Source organism: Anabas testudineus, chromosome 9, assembly GCF_900324465.2.
Source record: "Anabas testudineus chromosome 9, fAnaTes1.2, whole genome shotgun sequence".
Lineage (NCBI taxonomy): Eukaryota > Metazoa > Chordata > Actinopteri > Anabantiformes > Anabantidae > Anabas > Anabas testudineus.
The window spans coordinates 7399866-7418253 of NC_046618.1; the positions used below are offsets into that span (position 1 = coordinate 7399866).

The window sequence follows — 18388 nt, forward strand, 5'->3', positions numbered from 1 at the left end:
TACAAAGTGCACATTGAAGAGTTTACAGATGGTTTGTCCACGGACATTTATTTTATGCCGGTACTGGAAGCCATCAAAGAAGTTAAGCTCTTTTCCTTTAAACCTGAAACTATAGCGTTCAAATAAGTTTGCCAAACCTAAACTCAATAACTAGTGAGGAAAATGTTCATATAACTAGAAGAAATGATGTCAGTGTGTTGTGTCTGTTTGCACTGATATTGTCAGCATTCCAACATTTGAACCGTTCCTCTCTTTTTCTTCTAAATCAGGTATCGCTATGTGCTAGGTGAAGGAACGCGGATCGAGTACTGGCCCACAGACACAGAGTGTCAAACACAGAAACACAACGTTACCTGTTCAGGTAAGAGGAGATGGTGCAGAAATACACTCTGTATGGATGTTGGAACTAGTTAGGTTGAAGGAAATAAAATGACCTTCAGTGTTGTTTTTACTTTGAATTATATTGAAAACAAACAGATTGAAAATCTGAAAATTCAAATTCTTTGAAACATGTATTTCTGATATTATTTACTGCAATTTATCCCTCTAGCTAGGCTATTAGTAATAAAATATAATCAAGCACGGGGCACCATGCACCAGTGAAACAAATCTTTCAAAGGCAAATGCATTTCACACTGCACGTTCCACAGTACTGTTAAAAGTGGAATATTTAAGAAAATAAAATAATAATAATAATAATAAATAATAAAATAAATAGCAGCCAAATGTCCAGCGTATATCTAGTGATTGATGTAGAACAAAGTTGCTGCTGTGTATTTACGGGAAAGGAAAACATTTCATTTGCCATCCCTGAGTTTCTACCACTATTAAACAGTGACTGTGTTACATCAGCTACTACTACTTAACTGAGTAAATGTAAATTGAATAATAGATCCACTTCCTGCACTTTTGCATTTGTAGGAGGTTTAATAAACATTTACTATTTGATCAATGTGAGTTAAGTATCAATTGAAGACCATTAGGCACATGGGATATCTGGCTAGATAGAGAAATAGAACGAGATTTGAATTCAAATTTATTACAGAAATGCAATAATAACCCGTTGACAGCAATATAACACACAAACAATTTAATACAGTTACAAGAAGGGAAGGCTGAGCTGTAAAGGTGGGCTGAGTGACGGTTGGGTGGAGGGAGTGGATAACATGAAGACAAGGGTGAAGAGGAATGGGTAAAGTGGGAAGGGGAAGGCGTAAAGGTGGGTTGACTTAAAGGTGGAGTGGAGGAATGGGTGAGGGTTGGGGAGGAGTAATAGGGAGTGGGTGAGGCTGGGAGAGGAAGAGGGAGTGGGATTTCAGGAACAGGGGTACTCTGCTATAGCTACCTGCAGTTCTTTGTCTTTATGAAGGATAAAGGAGATGGACTTAGGGGAGGAATGGAGGAATGGGTGAGGGTTAGGGAGGAGTAATAGGGAGTGGGATTTCAGGAACAGGGGTACTCTGCTACAGCTACCAACAGTTCTTTGTCTTTCTCCTTGTCTTCATTTGTCTCTCTTTCTTTTTTGTCATTGACGTGTTTCTCGTCACTCAGCTGTGGTTCACTTCCCACCTTGTCACCTTCTTTGTTCTCAGTCTTTTCTGCTTCTTGGTCTTTGACTTTTTCCACTTCCTGAAAAAAGAAATGAAAACAAATTGTCAAGCTCTGTAAACCAAGCTGTGTGAATTCAACCAGTTGTTATTTGAAGGTGAAACAAACAATCGTACCATTGTTCTTGGACGTGAGGAGGTTGATCTGCTCGTCACTTGTCTTTATCTCTGTGTGTTTTTATCCACCAGAGCCAGACGGTTCCTATTGGCTTTTCTGCAAGCTTGTATTTTTATTTTGTTTATTTTGATGAGATCATTATTCTCTTTGAGCTTCTCCTGGAGCTGTCTCGCCTCCTCTATCTTGCGCTCTACCTGAGCCTTTGTTTGTTTGACGACCTCCTGAAAAGAGAAATGAAAACAAATTCTCAAGCTCTGTAAACCAAGCTGTGTGAATTCATCCAGTTATTATTTGAAGATGAAACAAACAATCGTACCAGAAGCAGATTGTTGTTGGGAGTGAGGAGGTTGATGTGCTCCTCACTCCGGCTCTCCTTCTTCCTCCATTCTTCCTCCTTCCTGTGCCACTCCTCACAGAGCAGGTTCTTTTCGTTCTCCACCTCCTGCACTTTTCTCCTCCAGTCCTCCTCTCTGTGAGCCATCTCCTGTTGCAGGCTCTCCTTCAGAGCCTCACATCTTTTCTCCCAGTGCTCTTCACTGGTTTTTACCTCCGTGTGTTTTTTAACCAGCAGAGCCAGACAGTCCATGTGGGCTTTTGTGCGAGCTTGTCTTTTTTTTGTGATTCTTTTGATGAGCTCGTCTTTCTCCTTGAGCTTCTCCTGGAGCTGTCTCACCTCCTCCTGGTCTTCCTTTGTCTCTCTTTCTTTTTTGTCGTTGACGTGTTTCTCGTCACTCAGCTGTGGTTCACTTCCCACCTTGTCACCTTCTTTGTTCTCAGGCTTTTCTGCTTCTTGGTCTTTGACTTTTTCCTGAAAAGAGGAAAAGCATTGTTTGTTTTTTTATGTGCAAAAACTATGTAAACCAAGCTATGTGAATTCATCCAGTTATTATTTGAAGATGAAACAAACAATCGTACCAGAAGCAGTTTGTTCTTGGACGTGAGGAGGTTGATGTGCTCCTCACTCCGGCTCTCCTTCTTCCTCCATTCTTCCTCTTTCCTGTGCCACTCCTCACAGAGCAGGTTCTTTTCGTTCTCCACCTCCTGCACTTTTCTCCTCCAGTCCTCCTCTCTGTGAGCCATCTCCTGTTGCAGGCTCTCCTTCAGAGCCTCACATCTTTTCTCCCAGTGCTCTTCACTGGTTTTTACCTCCGTGTCTTTTTCAGCCAGCAGAGCCAGACAGTCCATGTGGGCTTTTGTGGCCTTTTTGAAGAGCTCATCTTTTTCTGTGAGCTTCTCCTGGAGCTGGCTCACCTCTACCTGGCTCTGATTTTTCCGGAGGTCAATCTGCTCCTTCAGGGCTTGGTTTTCCTCCTTCAGGACCTTTATCTCACTGATTGCAGAAACGAGAGCCTTTCTGAGGCTCTCCACAAGTGAGCTTTCAGGCAACTGGCCGGTGGTCTGCAGTTGCACTGTCCCCAGTGCATGCAGTTTTGGGCCATAAAAGGCAGCACCGACGTGCCTTGGTCCAGATCCCTGAAACACAATAAGAAGTGTAATGCATATCTAAGAATTGAGTTTTATCTTAACAACACAATTACACTTTATACAGATGAATATAGTGTAGTCAAGGAAAAGTACTTGTGTGGAACACATAACCACAGCTGACACATTAATATCATAAATGCACTAAAATCAAACATTTTTGAGGCCATTCAGTATTAAGAAATGCTGAAATGTCTACTTTAAGTTTATTTGTAGTTAACTCGGTTCTGTTTACTGTAGATAAATTGGTAAAACTTGTTTGGGTCACGGTTTTCTATTAGGTCATATGTGCTTGAGTATTTTACTTTTTGTTTTTCATCCACTGATGTGAGACAATAACAGCAAGGTTATTCTAGTTCAAAGAAAAAGTGTATCTCAAGATGCCAAAGCAAGGATTCGATCCTAGAATCAATCATGAATTTATCCTTTTCTGTTTGAATTGAAATGACATATTATTAAAGACACTGCATTACCCTGTCAACTAAATGGGAATGAACTCACTGTAAAATGTTGAACAAAATAGGAATGAAATCCAGGGAAAGTAGCTTGAGGGGCACAGTTTAGATAAAAACATTGTGAAATAAGTAAATCTTACCTGAAGTCTTGAGCTAAAATGCCTGTCCATTTCAGCTAAGTGAAAAAACTGCAGTGGCACTTAAACAAGCGTTGCACTTCGCAGTTGGAGTTCAACTTGAAACAGTGTTGTAGTTTCAGAGTTGTGGGTTGTTCTGATACAGTTGTTGAGGTTACTCAAAAGTGTAAAAGTCTTGGCTTTGCAAGAGTTAAGGGTTTGTTACAATCAAACACAGAGACAGTACTCGGTTCAGGGTATCGACTCTAAATGGAAAGTGTTTGTGCAGAAACAGGTTCTGAGACCCAGACTCACTGTGGTGTCACAGTTCCAGAACCATGGTGTCATAACTGGTCACCCTGATCAGCTGTGGTCAACATTCTGACACCTACATTTAATCAGCTATGCAACTAGAAATAGGAAAATATATACATTATGTTTAGGTTTTAATTAATCTGATAACAGAAAGGTCAACAATCTGTTATTATGTTACATTTAAGGAGACCAATTCAGTGTAGAAATACACCAGAACAAATGAAAGACCTGGCCCATTCAGAATGATATATATATATATATATATATATATATATATATATATATGTATGTCCAGTGATGGAAAAAATTATTTGAACCCCAGCTGATTTTGTAAGTTTGCCCACTAACAAAGAAATGATCCGTCTATAATTTCAATGGTAGGTTTATTTGAACAGTGAGACACAACAATGACAAAAATAATTCAGAAAAATGCGTTTCAAAAAGAGTTATAAATTAATTTGCATTTCCATGAAGGAAATAAGTATTTGATCCCCTATCCGTCAGCAAGATCTCTAGCTCCTACGTGGATCTTATACAGGTAACGAGCTGACATTGGCAGCCCTCTCAGCTCGTTACCTGTATAAAAGAGACCTGTCCACAGAAGCAATCAATCAATCCAGATTCCAAACTCTTCACCATGGCCAAGACCAAAGAGCTTTCCAAGGATGTCAGGGACAAGATTGTGCACCAAAAAAACAGTTGGTAACACACTACGCCGTGAAGGACTGAAATCCTACTGTGTCCGCAAGGTCCCCCTGCTCAAGAAAGCCCATCTACAGGCCCGTTTGAAGTTTGCCACTGAACATCTGACTGATCTGACTGATTCAGAGGAAGACTGGGTGAAAGTGTTGTGGTCAGATAAGACCAAAATCGAGCTTTTTGGCATCAACTCAACTCGCCGTGTTTGGAGGAGGAGGAATGCTGCCTATGACTCCAAAAACACCGTCCCCCACCGTCAAATATGGAGGAAGAAACATTATGCTTTGGGGGTGTTTTTCTGCCAAGGGGACAGGACAATTGCACCGCATCAAAGGGAGGATGGATGGGGCCATGTACCGTCAAATGTTGGGTGAGAACCTCCTTCCCTCAGTCAGGGCATTGAAAAGGGTCGTGGTTGGGTAGTCCAGCATGACAATGATCCAAAACACACGGCCAAGGCAACAAATGACTGGCTCAAGAAGAAGCATATTAAGGTCATGGAGTGGCCTAGTCAGTCTCCAGACCTTAATCCCATAGAAAATCTGTGGAGGGAGCTAAAGGTTCGAGTTGCCAAACATCAGCCACGAAACATTAATGACTTGGAGCGGATCTGCAAAGAGGAGTGGGCCAAAATCCCCCCTGAGATGTGTGCAAACCTTGTGGCCAACTACAAGAAACGGCTGACCTCTGTGATTGCCAACAAAGGTTTTGCCACCAAGTACTAAAGCACGTTTTTCAAAGGGATCAAATTCTTATTTCCTTCGTGGAAATGCAAATTAATTTATAACTCTTTTTGAAACGCATTTTTCCGGATTTTTTTTTTGTCATTGTTGTCTCTCACTGTTCAAATACACCTACCATTGAAATTATAGACTGATCATTTCTTTATTAGTGGGCAAACTTACAAAATCAGCTGGGGTTCAAATAATTTTTTCCCTCACTGTATATATACTGTATATAATAAAATTGTATTTAGATGCATCCACTTTCCGTACTTTTGTACTTGCGGTTTATCGATAGTAACATTCATTCATTAGTGATTTATGAGGTGTCATGTCGCAATTGTGAATCAGAAGTAAACAAATCCATTTTCACATAAAACCAAGTAGGTTGTATGCACTTTCAGATTCAACTCTAATGTCGAGTGGCCAATACACTCTGGACGTTTAGCCTTTCCATGACTTCAGGTAGCCTCAGAAACACCGTCTTTATTGGCATGATGCTTTGTGGCCCTTTTTCAACCTCTGGTGGTGTATTTGTGGCCCACAACTCAAGGTGTCTACTTACACCTAAAATGCCCCCTACTCTACTCGATTTTAAAAAGTAATGACACATAAAGGTGGCTCAAGGTAATGTGATTTTATTTATTTTATTTTATTAAAATGTAATTTATTATAATATTATTTTATTATTTGACTGACTCAAACATGTTGACGTGCAAGTATGCCATGGCCTTAAATGAATATTGTGGTTTCCTGCAGCAACATCTACTGTCTGGTCAGTTTGGCACCAACACATAAGAGGCATCCCAGTTACACCTGCAATGCACCAAACACTGCATGGGTCAGGAAGGAAATCCAGGGGTAGCCCATGGTGGCTACCACATAAAAGCTATTTTAAGAAGAACAGAAAGGCAGAATAGACAGGAAGGCCGCAGACTGACTGCATTTAATATCAGAGGCCAAAGCAGTGATTGTAAACAAGAGGACTCAACCAAGAGAGTGGAGAAAGAGGCCAAGCTTGAATAGAATAGAGACACAGCATCATGTACTCCCTCCAGAGCCCACAGACCACTAAAAATGTAACAGAACACTACACTGCCAGGGATGGATTTTGTCTGCATTTATTCATACAATTAATGTCATTATGTCACTTGTACAGTGGGAAAAAACAGTAAAGGCCAAACAGACCGCAGTTGTCTTTTTCTCACTCAGTTAAGATTGAAATACTTCCTTTATAGATAGGGCATGTTTGTTAGTGAATTTATCACACTGACTTCCCACACAGGCACACACTTGCATGCAAAGATCAGATGAGTGATTACTGACTAAACCTTCAAACTATTTTGTGACATTCTTATATTTTTGTTTTAAGCTCATTTTTGAAGTGTGCACACAATGAACTGTGTGCATGTATGTTAGTGATGTGAATCTATGTTGCACTCATTTGGTAGACGCTTTATATTCAGCTTTTAATGGGCTCTGATGTAACACTCTTTTGTTAACAGAGCTTTCTAGACAATATGGGAATTCTTTCATTTTCCTCTCTACATGGAAAGGCTGTCATATATCTAGGGTCTCATGGCTAAGCTCAACAGAAACTAGAAACCCAGAAACCAAATGTGCCATCATTGGCTGTGTTAAGGTCATTGTCCTGTTGAAAAAATGAATCTTCGGGCCCAGTCTGAGATCCAGAGTGCTCTGGGACAGGTTTTGGATGTCTTTGTACATTGCTGCATTCATCCTTCCCTTAATCCTGACTAGTCTCCCAGTTCCTGCCACTGAAAAACACTGTAGGGATTTTATTATGTATGTTATTAGTATATAACAGTAGATAAGGGTCAGATCCTGTTTTAACTAGACTGGTTATAAATTTTGTCAAAATGATCTTCAGTGGACTTACAAGACGCTGTTTCTATGTTTCAGAGTGATTCACAGGTGCCTTTAGATAAAAGGGTCTTTCTGTGTGTCTGTTGTAATTTTTGACAATGTGCCAGCCCAGTCTGCCCATACAATATTTGAATTTATGTAACCAAATCAAGGAGTAAACGGTTGGACTGCACCATGAGTCCTCCATCGCACCACAGACAAGGTCATGTCTGATTTTATATATGTTTACTGAATAAGTCCACCATTATTTTAAACAGTTTAGAAGCTCAATATCTAAAATTGCAAACATGCTTTTTATATTTTCTGGGTTAATAATAGAGATAATAGAAGTCATCATTTCATTTATTGACAAAATAATGATAATGACACCTCTCTAAGACCGTGTACAATTAATGTAAGTTTTCTCTTTTTTAAACAGAAGGGTAGTATCACATTTCTATTGAAGGGGATTTTACAGAGATAAAGTAGTACTGGTTTCTGTGGTTTTAAAGGGTCACATATGGTCATTCCAGTAGAAATCACAGTGGTGGTTTTGGGAGAGTATTTAGGTCAATTGTAATTAACAGTCCCCTGCAAACATATTGAAAAATAAAACAACAGAGTGAAGCCCCTTTAATATCAGATTTCCAAAGTTTTGACAGATAGATAGACTCTAGCTGTGGAAATGCTTGTTCAAACAATAAATAGACTACTCTTGGTTTTTGTCTTGGATTTAACCTTCTTTTGTTGTAACGAAGGATAAATCAACCAATGAAAACCAAAGGGCTGTCTATAGGAGCAAGGTCAACCATTCTGAATCTGAGAGATGAGGGGAGTTAATTACGTTTTTACTAATGTTTTGCTTTAATGTACTTTTAGACTACCTGTTCCAATACTTTTAAATTAAAGTTGAAATTCTCTCTTTAAATTCATTTTTTGATATTTAACCTAAATGTCTTAAAAACAGGTGAATTAGCCGCGCTGTTCCAATTATTTGACACGGAACTCCTTTTGAAATGAGAAGACATCCTCTTCCCATCCACTCCTGCTTTTTACAGACTGTAGCGTGTTACACGTGGATGACATCTAGTGGTTAATATAGTGCCGTACCCACAAAACCTTGAAAATTAAATTACATTACATTTAATCCAGTATAATTCAAAAATCTAATAATGCTACCTTATATTTTACAAAGTGCACTTGTTGAGTATTGACTTATCTCTGACAATCACTTTTGCAATTGTGTATGCATGACCATGAATTTCTTCTCTACTACAACCAACCACATTGGGGGGGGGAAACCTTTTTACTTTTTAAGGAGGACGAGGAGAATGCAGATCATGAGGGATAAACTCACAGATCTGTATATATAGTCCAGGGGAAAACCAGGTGCAGCCAATCAGTAGGTCTGGTCAAGGCCAAGGTGAGCACATATCAGAGTATTCAGAGCCATCATTTTTGGAAGCTTGTGGAGTTTAAAATCTTTAAATGCTCGCCATACTTTGATCTTGTTTACATCCAGGAGGATAACACATAGAACAACCTTTAATTTCCCTGTATGTCAAACTTATGGAAGTGTTGAATGATAAACATGAACCTGAAGTTTAAGGGCGGGAGATTTAGGCTTAATTTCCCCTGACTGTTCACATTACTGAATAGTAAGTTCAGTAATGAATATATTTGGAAAGACAATTCCAACCATCTTCTTCTCTTGCATTACTAAAAGCCTTCAAAGAAGCCAGACATGTTGTGAGATGGTTCAACAAACTGCGGAGATCAATGGATGAAGGTTATGGATCAACTCAGGTAACTCCATACTCATTCTTTAGTTTGGTTTGAATTTGATGTTTTAGGACTGTTTTACTATTTTGAAATGTATCTGGGTTCAGACGGATTTCTCTTTCCTCTATAGGCTACTTTAATAGTGTATCAGGCAGTGGCAGAGTACTGGTCCAGTGCTAAAGGACCAGAGAATGACCTGAATGTGGATATCTTGTTGCCGGGCAGGTCAAAGGCTGTAACGTACAACTTTACCAGCAACAACCCCTATGCCCCTAGTACATCTGAAGTGAGAACACACACAGTAGCATGTTAATAAATTCTAGTTGTCTCCTACTTATTGAATCCGTGTGTTTCTGTATATTTGAAATCCCCACAGACCAGTGATATAAATCAGGATGTGACAGTGAGTGCCACTGGCAGAGGAGAGTCAACGCTGACAGTAAGTAAAGCATCTGTAAAGACTCTCAGTCATCCAGATGAGCCTGGTGCAACTGTGGCTTCCTTCTTGTTGGTTGAAATGTTACAGTAGTTATTCAAGTAGCTTCTTCACTATTTCTAGTAGTGAAACGTTTGGACCAACAAGAAAAAAATCCAGTTGTCAACTAGACAATAAGAAACTTATTTTCTGAGCTTGTGTTCTTTTAACCTGTGACCATTTTCATTTTATTATCTTATGCAATATTAAAAAGCAATGCTATGTCTGTGTCACAGATGGTGTCGTTGTATTACGCTTTACCTTTAGAGAAGGAGAGCGACTGTGAAATTTAACATGTCAGTGGTAATACAGTGTCAGTATCTCTTCATTTACTCTATTTTTGTATTGATGTCTGCTGTGCATCCATACGTTTTTCATTGATATGAAGACATTTCATGCTTTATTGATGTTTTGTTGCTTCAGAGAAAATAGATGAAGATGAAAAAGATATACAAGCTGAAAATAGAGGTTTTGTAAGTACAATAAATAAAAATAATACTGACAAGTATTGTAGTAAGATGAGGAGCATGATGCAATCATGTCAGTCTTGGATATTGGCTTTCTAACTGGCTTCACCGTTAACACAACAGATCTGGACTTGGTGAGATCTGCACACACAGAGCTCAATAGTCACTAATATGAGATGTGTTTGATGTGTTTTTATAATACTGAGACACATTTTTACATGTGTGTGTGTAGCTGTCATTATTGCAAAATATAGATGAACACCAGAAAGAGGCTCACTCATCATCTACCTGGACAAGGTAAGACATCAGTTCTTTTAGTGGTATGTGAATGAACCCTCATGAAGCTGTTCGTGTTAAAAAAAAAACAATGCTCAAAGCAAAGTAGGACGGCGTCAGCTTTAATATGGGGGTTACGCACTGCAATGAGTCAGAGCATTGCATTTGTCTGTATCTCTCCTTGGCTTTACATTTCTCTGCAGGTTTCTCACAGACATCAGTTATAGGATCCACCAGAAGCTGAAAGTGGGCGTCTTACAACCAGCTGCTGTTTCTGTCTATGAGTACAACAACCATGAAAACAGTAATGTCTGATTCTGACTCACACAAACAAACAATCAACCTTGAAAAGAACAGTTTTTTGCTGCTCATAGATTTCAGCGTGGACAGGAGGGTGGATCAGGGTGCATTATTACAATTTTATCATTATTTTCCATGTCTACTTAGCCCACATTTAGCACTAAGTATTTACTTACTTTCTTCTTGCAGAAACAGACTGTGTGAAATTCTACCATCCAGAGAAGAGAGCTGGAGAGCTGCTGCAGCTCTTTAGAAATGATGAACATGTCAACTCTTTCCATTGGTGACACCTTCAATTCAAATATGTATTGATCACTGTTTTGTAGTTTGTCATGCTGCATTGTTTCTAACTGAATGCATCTTTAAGGTCATGTAGTGTGGTTCGATGACTGGGGCATCGAACACCTGCAGGATCCTGTAGGTTTGCATTTGATCACTTTCTGCCTATTTTTCAGAGAACTGCAAAATCAACAATGATGAGCGTACAGATAAAGCTTGTGAGACTGAAGTAAACAGCAGGATAGATTTTGGTAAAAATGTGTGAGAGCGAGACGCTGTGAGTAAGCAAGGGAGCAGGAGAGCTAATAACCTGCAACTTGTCTGTCTTCAGTGTACAAAGTGCACATTGAAGAGTTTACAGATGGTTTGTCCACAGACATTTATTTTATGCAGGAAATAGGAAATTTGAAAATTCAAATTCTTTGAAACATGTATTTCTGATATTATTTACTGCAATTTATCCCTCTAGCTAGGCTATTAGTAATAAAATATAATCAAGCACAGGGCACCATGCACCAGTGAAACAAATCTTTAAAAGGCAAATGCATTTCACACTGCACGTTCCACAGTACTGTTAAAAGTGGAATATACCATTCTCAGGGACACTACACACCCTGGACACTCTCTCTTTGAACTGTTGCCATCAGGGAGAAGGTTCAGGTCCATCAAAACTAGGACTGACAGATTTAAGAAAAGCTTTTATCCAGTAGCAATAACTACATTAAACACTGTAAAGAACAGACTATAGAAACTAGTACTGTAATTCTGACAGTATGCTCACTTGTGGGAGTGAGAGCTGGTCCGGAGCACAATGTGATGTGATCTTTTTTGATTACTTGAAGGGTTGTTTGTGTCTTATTTTGTCTTTTGACTGTCTCTGATTATTTATTCTGTTTCTTTTTTCTTTTCTTTTTTTTTTTTATTCCTTTCATTCTATATATATATGGCACAGACTGGTTGGCACCTTAATCTCGTTGTACGATGTTGCAATGACAATAAAGTTTATCTTTATCTTTAATATTTAAGAAAATAAAATAATAATAATAATAATAATAAATAATAAAATAAATAGCAGCCAAATGTCCAGCGTATATCTAGTGATTGATGTAGAACAAAGTTGCTGCTGTGTATTTACGGGAAAGGAAAACATTTCATTTGCCATCCCTGAGTTTCTACCACTATTAAACAGTGACTGAGTTACATCAGCTACTGCTACTTAACTGAGTAAATGTAAATTGAATAATAGATCCACTTCCTGCACTTTTGATAGAGAAATAGAACGAGATTTGAATTCAAATTTATTACAGAAATGCAATAATAACACATTGACAGCAATATAACACACAAACAATTTAATACAGTTACAAGAAGGGAAGGCTGAGCTGTAAAGGTGGGCTGAGTGACGGTTGGATGGAGGGAGTGGATAACATGAAGACAAGGGTGAAGAGGAATGGGTAAAGTGGGAAGGGGAAGGCGTAAAGGTGGGTTGACTTAAAGGTGGAGTGGAGGAATGGGTGAGGGTTGGGGAGGAGTAATAGGGAGTGGGTGAGGCTGGGAGAGGAAGAGGGAGTGGGATTTCAGGAACAGGGGTACTCTGCTATAGCTACCTGCAGTTCTTTGTCTTTATGAAGGATAAAGGAGATGGACTTAGGGGAGGAATGGAGGAATGGGTGAGGGTTAGGGAGGAGTAATAGGGAGTGGGATTTCAGGAACAGGGGTACTCTGCTACAGCTACCAACAGTTCTTTGTCTTTCCCCTTGTCTTCATTTGTCTCTCTTTCTTTATTCTCGTTGACGTGTTTCTCGTCACTCAGCTGTGGTTCACTTCCCACCTTGTCACCTTCTTTGTTCTCAGTCTTTTCTGCTTCTTGGTCTTTGACTTTTTCCACTTCCTGAAAAAAGAAATGAAAACAAATTGTCAAGCTCTGTAAACCAAGCTGTGTGAATTCAACCAGTCGTTATTTGAAGGTGAAACAAACAATCGTACCAGAAGCAGATTGTTCTTGGACGTGAGGAGGTTGATCTGCTCGTCACTTGTCTTTATCTCTGTGTGTTTTTAGCCACCAGAGCCAGACGGTTCCTATTGGCTTTTCTGCAAGCTTGTATTTTTATTTTGTTTATTTTGATGAGATCATTATTCTCTTTGAGCTTCTCCTGGAGCTGTCTCGCCTCCTCTATCTTGCGCTCTACCTGAGCCTTTGTTTGTTTGACGACCTCCTGAAAAGAGAAATGAAAACAAATTCTCAAGCTCTGTAAACCAAGCTGTGTGAATTCATCCAGTTATTATTTGAAGATGAAACAAACAATCGTACCAGAAGCAAATTGTTGTTGGGAGTGAGGAGGTTGATGTGCTCGTCACTCCGGCTCTCCTTCTTCCTCCATTCTTCCTCTTTCCTGTGCCACTCCTCACAGAGCAGGTTCTTTTCGTTCTCCACCTCCTGCACTTTTCTCCTCCAGTCCTCCTCTCTGTGAGCCATCTCCTGTTGCAGACTCTCCTTCAGAGCCTCACATCTTTTCTCCCAGTGCTCTTCACTGGTTTTTACCTCTGTGTGTTTTTTAACCAGCAGAGCCAGACAGTCCATGTGGGCTTTTGTGCGAGCTTGTCTTTTTTTTGTGATTCTTTTGATGAGCTCGTCTTTGTCCTTGAGCTTCTCCTGGAGCTGTCTCACCTCCTCCTGGTCTTCCTTTGTCTCTCTTTCTTTTTTGTCGTTGACGTGTTTCTCGTCACTCAGCAGTGGTTCACTTCCCACCTTGTCACCTTCTTTGTTCTCAGTCTTTTCTGCTTCTTGGTCTTTGACTTTTTCCTGAAAAGAGGAAAAACATTGTTTGTTTTTTTATGTGCAAAAACTATGTAAACCAAGCTGTGTGAATTCATCCAGTCATTATTTGAAGATGAAACAAACAACGTACCAGAAGCAGTTTGTTCTTGGACGTGAGGAGGTTGATGTGCTCGTCACTCCGGCTCTCCTTCTTCCTCCATTCTTCCTCCTTCCTGTGCCACTCCTCACAGAGCAGGTTCTTTTCGTTCTCCACCTCCTGCACTTTTCTCCTCCAGTCCTCCTCTCTGTGAGCCATCTCCTGTTGCAGGCTCTCCTTCAGAGCCTCACATCTTTTCTCCCAGTGCTCTTCACTGGTTTTTACCTCCGTGTCTTTTTCAGCCAGCAGAGCCAGACAGTCCATGTGGGCTTTTGTGGCCTTTTTGAAGAGCTCATCTTTTTCTGTGAGCTTCTCCTGGAGCTGGCTCACCTCTACCTGGCTCTGATTTTTCCGGAGGTCAATCTGCTCCTTCAGGGCTTGGTTTTCCTCCTTCAGGACCTTTATCTCACTGATTGCAGAAACGAGAGCCTTTCTGAGGCTCTCCACAAGTGAGCTTTCAGGCAACTGGCCGGTGGTCTGCAGTTGCACTGTCCCCAGTGCATGCAGTTTTGGGCCATAAAAGGCAGCACCGACGTGCCTTGGTCCAGATCCCTGAAACACAATAAGAAGTGTAATGCATATCTAAGAATTGAGTTTTATCTTAACACTACAATTACACTTTATACAGATGAATATAGTGTAGTCAAGGAAAAGTACTTGTGTGGAACACATAACCACAGCTGACACATTAATATCATAAATGCACTAAAATCAAACATTTTTGAGGCCATTCAGTATTAAGAAATGCTGAAATGTCTACTTTAAGTTTATTTGTAGTTAACTCGGTTCTGTTTACTGTAGATAAATTGGTAAAATTAGTTTGGGTCACGGTTTTCTATAAGATCATATGTGCTTGAGTATTTTACTTTTTGTTTTTCATCCACTGATGTGAGACAATAACAGCAAGGTTATTCTAGTTCAAAGAAAAAGTGTATCTCAAGATGCCAAAGCAAGGATTCATTTCTAGAATCAATCATGAATTTATCCTTTTCTGTTTGAATTGAAATGACATATTATTAAAGACACTGCATTACCCTGTCAACTAAATGGGAATGAACTCACTGTAAAATGTTGAACAAAATAGGAATGAAATCCAGGGAAAGTAGCTTGAGGGGCACAGTTTAGATAAAAACATTGTGAAATAAGTAAATCTTACCTGAAGTCTTGAGCTAAAATGCCTGTCCATTTCAGCTAAGTGAAAAAACTGCAGTGGCACTTAAACAAGCGTGGCACTTCGCAGTTGGAGTTCAACTTGAAACAGTGTTGTAGTTTCAGAGTTGTGGGTTGTTCTGATACAGTTGTTGAGGTTACTCAAAAGTGTAAAAGTCTTGGCTTTGCAAGAGTTAAGGGTTTGTTACAATCAAACACAGAGACAGTACTCGGTTCAGGGTATCGACTCTAAATGGAAAGTGTTTGTGCAGAAACAGGTTCTGAGACCCAGACTCACTGTGGTGTCACAGTTCCAGAACCATGGTGTCATAACTGGTCACCCTGATCAGCTGTGGTCAACATTCTGACACCTACATTTAATCAGCTATGCAACTAGAAATAGGAAAATATATACATTATGTTTAGGTTTTAATTAATCTGATAACAGAAAGGTCAACAATCTGTTATTATGTTACATTTAAGGAGACCAATTCAGTGTAGAAATACACCAGAACAAATGAAAGACCTGGCCCATTCAGAATGATAAATATATATATGTATGTATATATATATATATATATATATATATATATATATATATATATATATATATATATATATATATGTATGTATATATACTGTATATAATAAATTGTATTTTAGATGCATCCACTTTCCGTACTTTTGTACTTGCAGGTTTATCGATAGTAACATTTCATTATTTATTAGGTGATTATTGTGAATGAAGAATCTATGTAACTAGTAGTAGTAGTGTAAGACAAATGTGGTGAAATAAAAAGACATCTCACTTGTTTGCAGAGAAGTAAACAAAGAATCACATTTTCAACTAGTAAAGACCAAAGACCAAGTGATTTTATATTCACTTACTTAATTATAATTAAACTCATAGCAGAGGGAGTTTAACAAGTCATTAACTTCGAGTTGGCCATCTTACAAATTACACTCTGGACATTTTAAGACTTTCCAAATGACGTTCAGGTAGCCTATAAAATAGAAACTACTGTGTTTCTATTGTAAGCATGAATGTCATTCACCAGTAGCCCTTTTCATACAGAAACACCTCTGTATTGGTGTATTTGTGGCCCTTATTCAAGGTGTCTACTTACACAACTAAAATAAGCCTCCCTAAATGTACTCTATTTTTAAAAAGTAATGACACATAGTGGTGGCTCAAGGTAATGTGATTTTTATTGATTTTATTTTATTAAAATGTAATTTTCAGCGATGAAAGGAAATGCTGACATTTCCTCCAAACACAGTGTCTCCTCTGCTTCAGTAATGCCAGTATGGATTAATGACCGTGAACCGAAGGCTACTACGGTTATAAAACTAGAAACCCAGAAACCAAATGTGCCTTCATTACCCCACACCACAGCACCAAACTATCTAGCCCTACACCCCCACAACTCCTGCAGCACCAAAACCTAATAGAGAGCAATGACTCCTCACATCCTGAGATGAGACTTCATGATGGTGATGATCTTCAAGGTCCTCCTACAAAGCCCAGAACCCCCCTCCAAATGTTGGAATTCGTTGATTTAGAAGGAATAGAAGATATGAGAACTCATAATGACAAACTGAAAGAGGTTTGTTTGAAATCTTTGCAAAGTTATTAAAAAAACAAAACAAACAAAAAACATATACATTAAGTTTTCACCGCCTTTGTTCATTACATTGTTGAAGCACATTTAGCAGAAAATTACAGCCTAAAGTCTTTTTGAATATGATGATACAAGTTAGGCACAGCTATTTTAGGGATGTTTCACCCATTCATCTTTACACTAGCTCTCAAGCTCCATCAGGTTGGATAAGGAGCATTGGTGTTCAGTCATTTCCAGGTTTCTCTAGAGATGTTCAATCGGTTCACTCAAGGACATTCACAGAGTTGTCCCATAGCCACTCCTTTGTTATCTTGGCTGTGTTAAGGTCATTGTCCTGTTGAAAAAATGAATCGGTTGGACTGCACCATGAGTCCTCCATCGCACCACAGAGAAGGTCATGTCTGATTTTATATATGTTTACTGAATAAGTCCACCATTATTTTAAACAGTTTAGAAGCTCAATATCTAAAATTGCAAACATGCTTTTTATATTTTATGGGTTAATAATAGAGATAATAGAAGTCATCATTTCATTTATTGACAAAATAATGATAATGACACCTCTCTAAGACCGTGTACAATTAATGTTTTTAAACAGAAGGGTAGTATCACATTTCTATTGAAGGGGATTTTACAGAGATAAAGTAGTACTGGTTTCTGTGGTTTTAAAGGGCCACATATGGTCATTCCAGTAGAAATCACAGTGGTGGTTTTGGGAGAGTATTTAGGTCAATTGTAATTAACAGTCCCCTGCAAACATATTGAAAAATAAAACAACAGAGTGAAGCCCCTTTAATATCAGAGTTCCAAAGTTTTAACAGATAGATAGACTCTAGCTGTGGAAATGCTTGTTCAAACAATAAATAGACTACTCTTGGGTTTTGTCTTGGATTTAACTTTCATTTGTTGTTACGAAGGATAAATCAACCAATGAAAACCAAAGGGCTGTCTATAGGAGCAAGGTCAACCATTCTGAATCTGAGAGATGAGGGGAGTTAATTACATTTTTACTAATGTTTTGCTTTAATCTACTTTTAGACCACCTGTTCCAATACTTTTGCATCTCAAATTAAAGTTGAAATTCTCTCTTTAAATTAATTTTTTGATATTTAACCTAAATGTCTTTGGTAAAAACAGGTGAATTAGCCGCGCTGTTCCAATTATTTGACACGGAACTCCTTTTGAAATGAGAAGACATCCTCTTCCCATCCACTCCTGCTTTTTACAGACTGTAGCGTGTTACACGTGGATGACATCTAGTGGTTAATATAGTGCCGTACCCACAAAACCTTGAAAATTAAATTACATTACATTTAATCCAGTATAAATCAAAAATCTAAAAATGCTACCTTATATTTTACAAGTGCACTTGTTGAGTATTGACTTATCTCTGACAATCACTTTTGCAATTGTGTATGCATGACCATGAATTTCTTCTCTACTACAACCAACCACATTGGGGGGGGGGGGGGGGGGGCTTTTTACTTTTTACATCTTTTTCTTTTACATACTGTACAAAGTACAGTGGAGGTGGCATTATATGTTAAGCTGTGATCTGTGCTTTATATATTTTCGTAAAGCTTACTGCAAATACTCAATAATATCCAGCTGCTGCTTAATGTAATGTCTGTGTCCTCATGACAGTATCTCATAGATCTAATTATTATTTGTCCACAGAATTGATATTTACGGCGACTTTGGAGAATGTTCTCATTCTTAACATATTGTGCTGTCTTTAGTCTA

At 38.8% G+C, this 18388-nt stretch overlaps 2 protein-coding genes and 1 pseudogene across 2 annotated transcripts; 1 reads left to right on the forward strand and 2 right to left on the reverse strand.

Moving 5' to 3' along the window:
- Positions 1 to 183: 183 nt before the first annotated feature.
- LOC113150439 lies at positions 184 to 10967 on the forward strand (annotated as a pseudogene).
- Positions 10968 to 12379: 1412 nt separating this feature from the next.
- Positions 12380 to 13553, reverse strand: LOC113150137 (unconventional myosin-VI-like). The gene is made up of 3 exons (XM_026342524.1): positions 13271 to 13553; positions 12946 to 13175; positions 12380 to 12850 (listed from the first exon to the last, which is right to left on the reverse strand). Exons 1-2 carry the CDS (start codon positions 13538 to 13540, stop codon positions 12999 to 13001), a joined length of 447 nt encoding a protein of 148 aa, XP_026198309.1. The 5' UTR covers positions 13541 to 13553; the 3' UTR covers positions 12380 to 12850; positions 12946 to 12998.
- Positions 13554 to 13829: 276 nt separating this feature from the next.
- Positions 13830 to 15076, reverse strand: LOC113150440 (trihelix transcription factor GT-3b-like). Its single transcript, XM_026342969.1, has 2 exons — positions 15031 to 15076; positions 13830 to 14426 (listed from the first exon to the last, which is right to left on the reverse strand). Exons 1-2 carry the CDS (start codon positions 15058 to 15060, stop codon positions 13830 to 13832), a joined length of 627 nt encoding a protein of 208 aa, XP_026198754.1. The 5' UTR covers positions 15061 to 15076.
- Positions 15077 to 18388: the final 3312 nt, after the last annotated feature.

Coding starts and splice junctions, on each gene's coding strand:
- LOC113150137 (XM_026342524.1), bottom strand. CDS start 13,540: ATGGACTGTCTGGCTCTGCTGGTTAAAAAACACACAGAGGTAAAAACC. Junction 13,176..13,270: donor CCAACAACAATTTGCTTCTG/GTACGATTGTTT, acceptor TTCTCTTTTCAG/GAGGTCGTCAAACAAACAAA.
- LOC113150440 (XM_026342969.1), bottom strand. CDS start 15,060: ATGGACAGGCATTTTAGCTCAAGACTTCAG. Junction 14,427..15,030: donor ATTTTAGCTCAAGACTTCAG/GTAAGATTTACT, acceptor ATTGTGTTTCAG/GGATCTGGACCAAGGCACGT.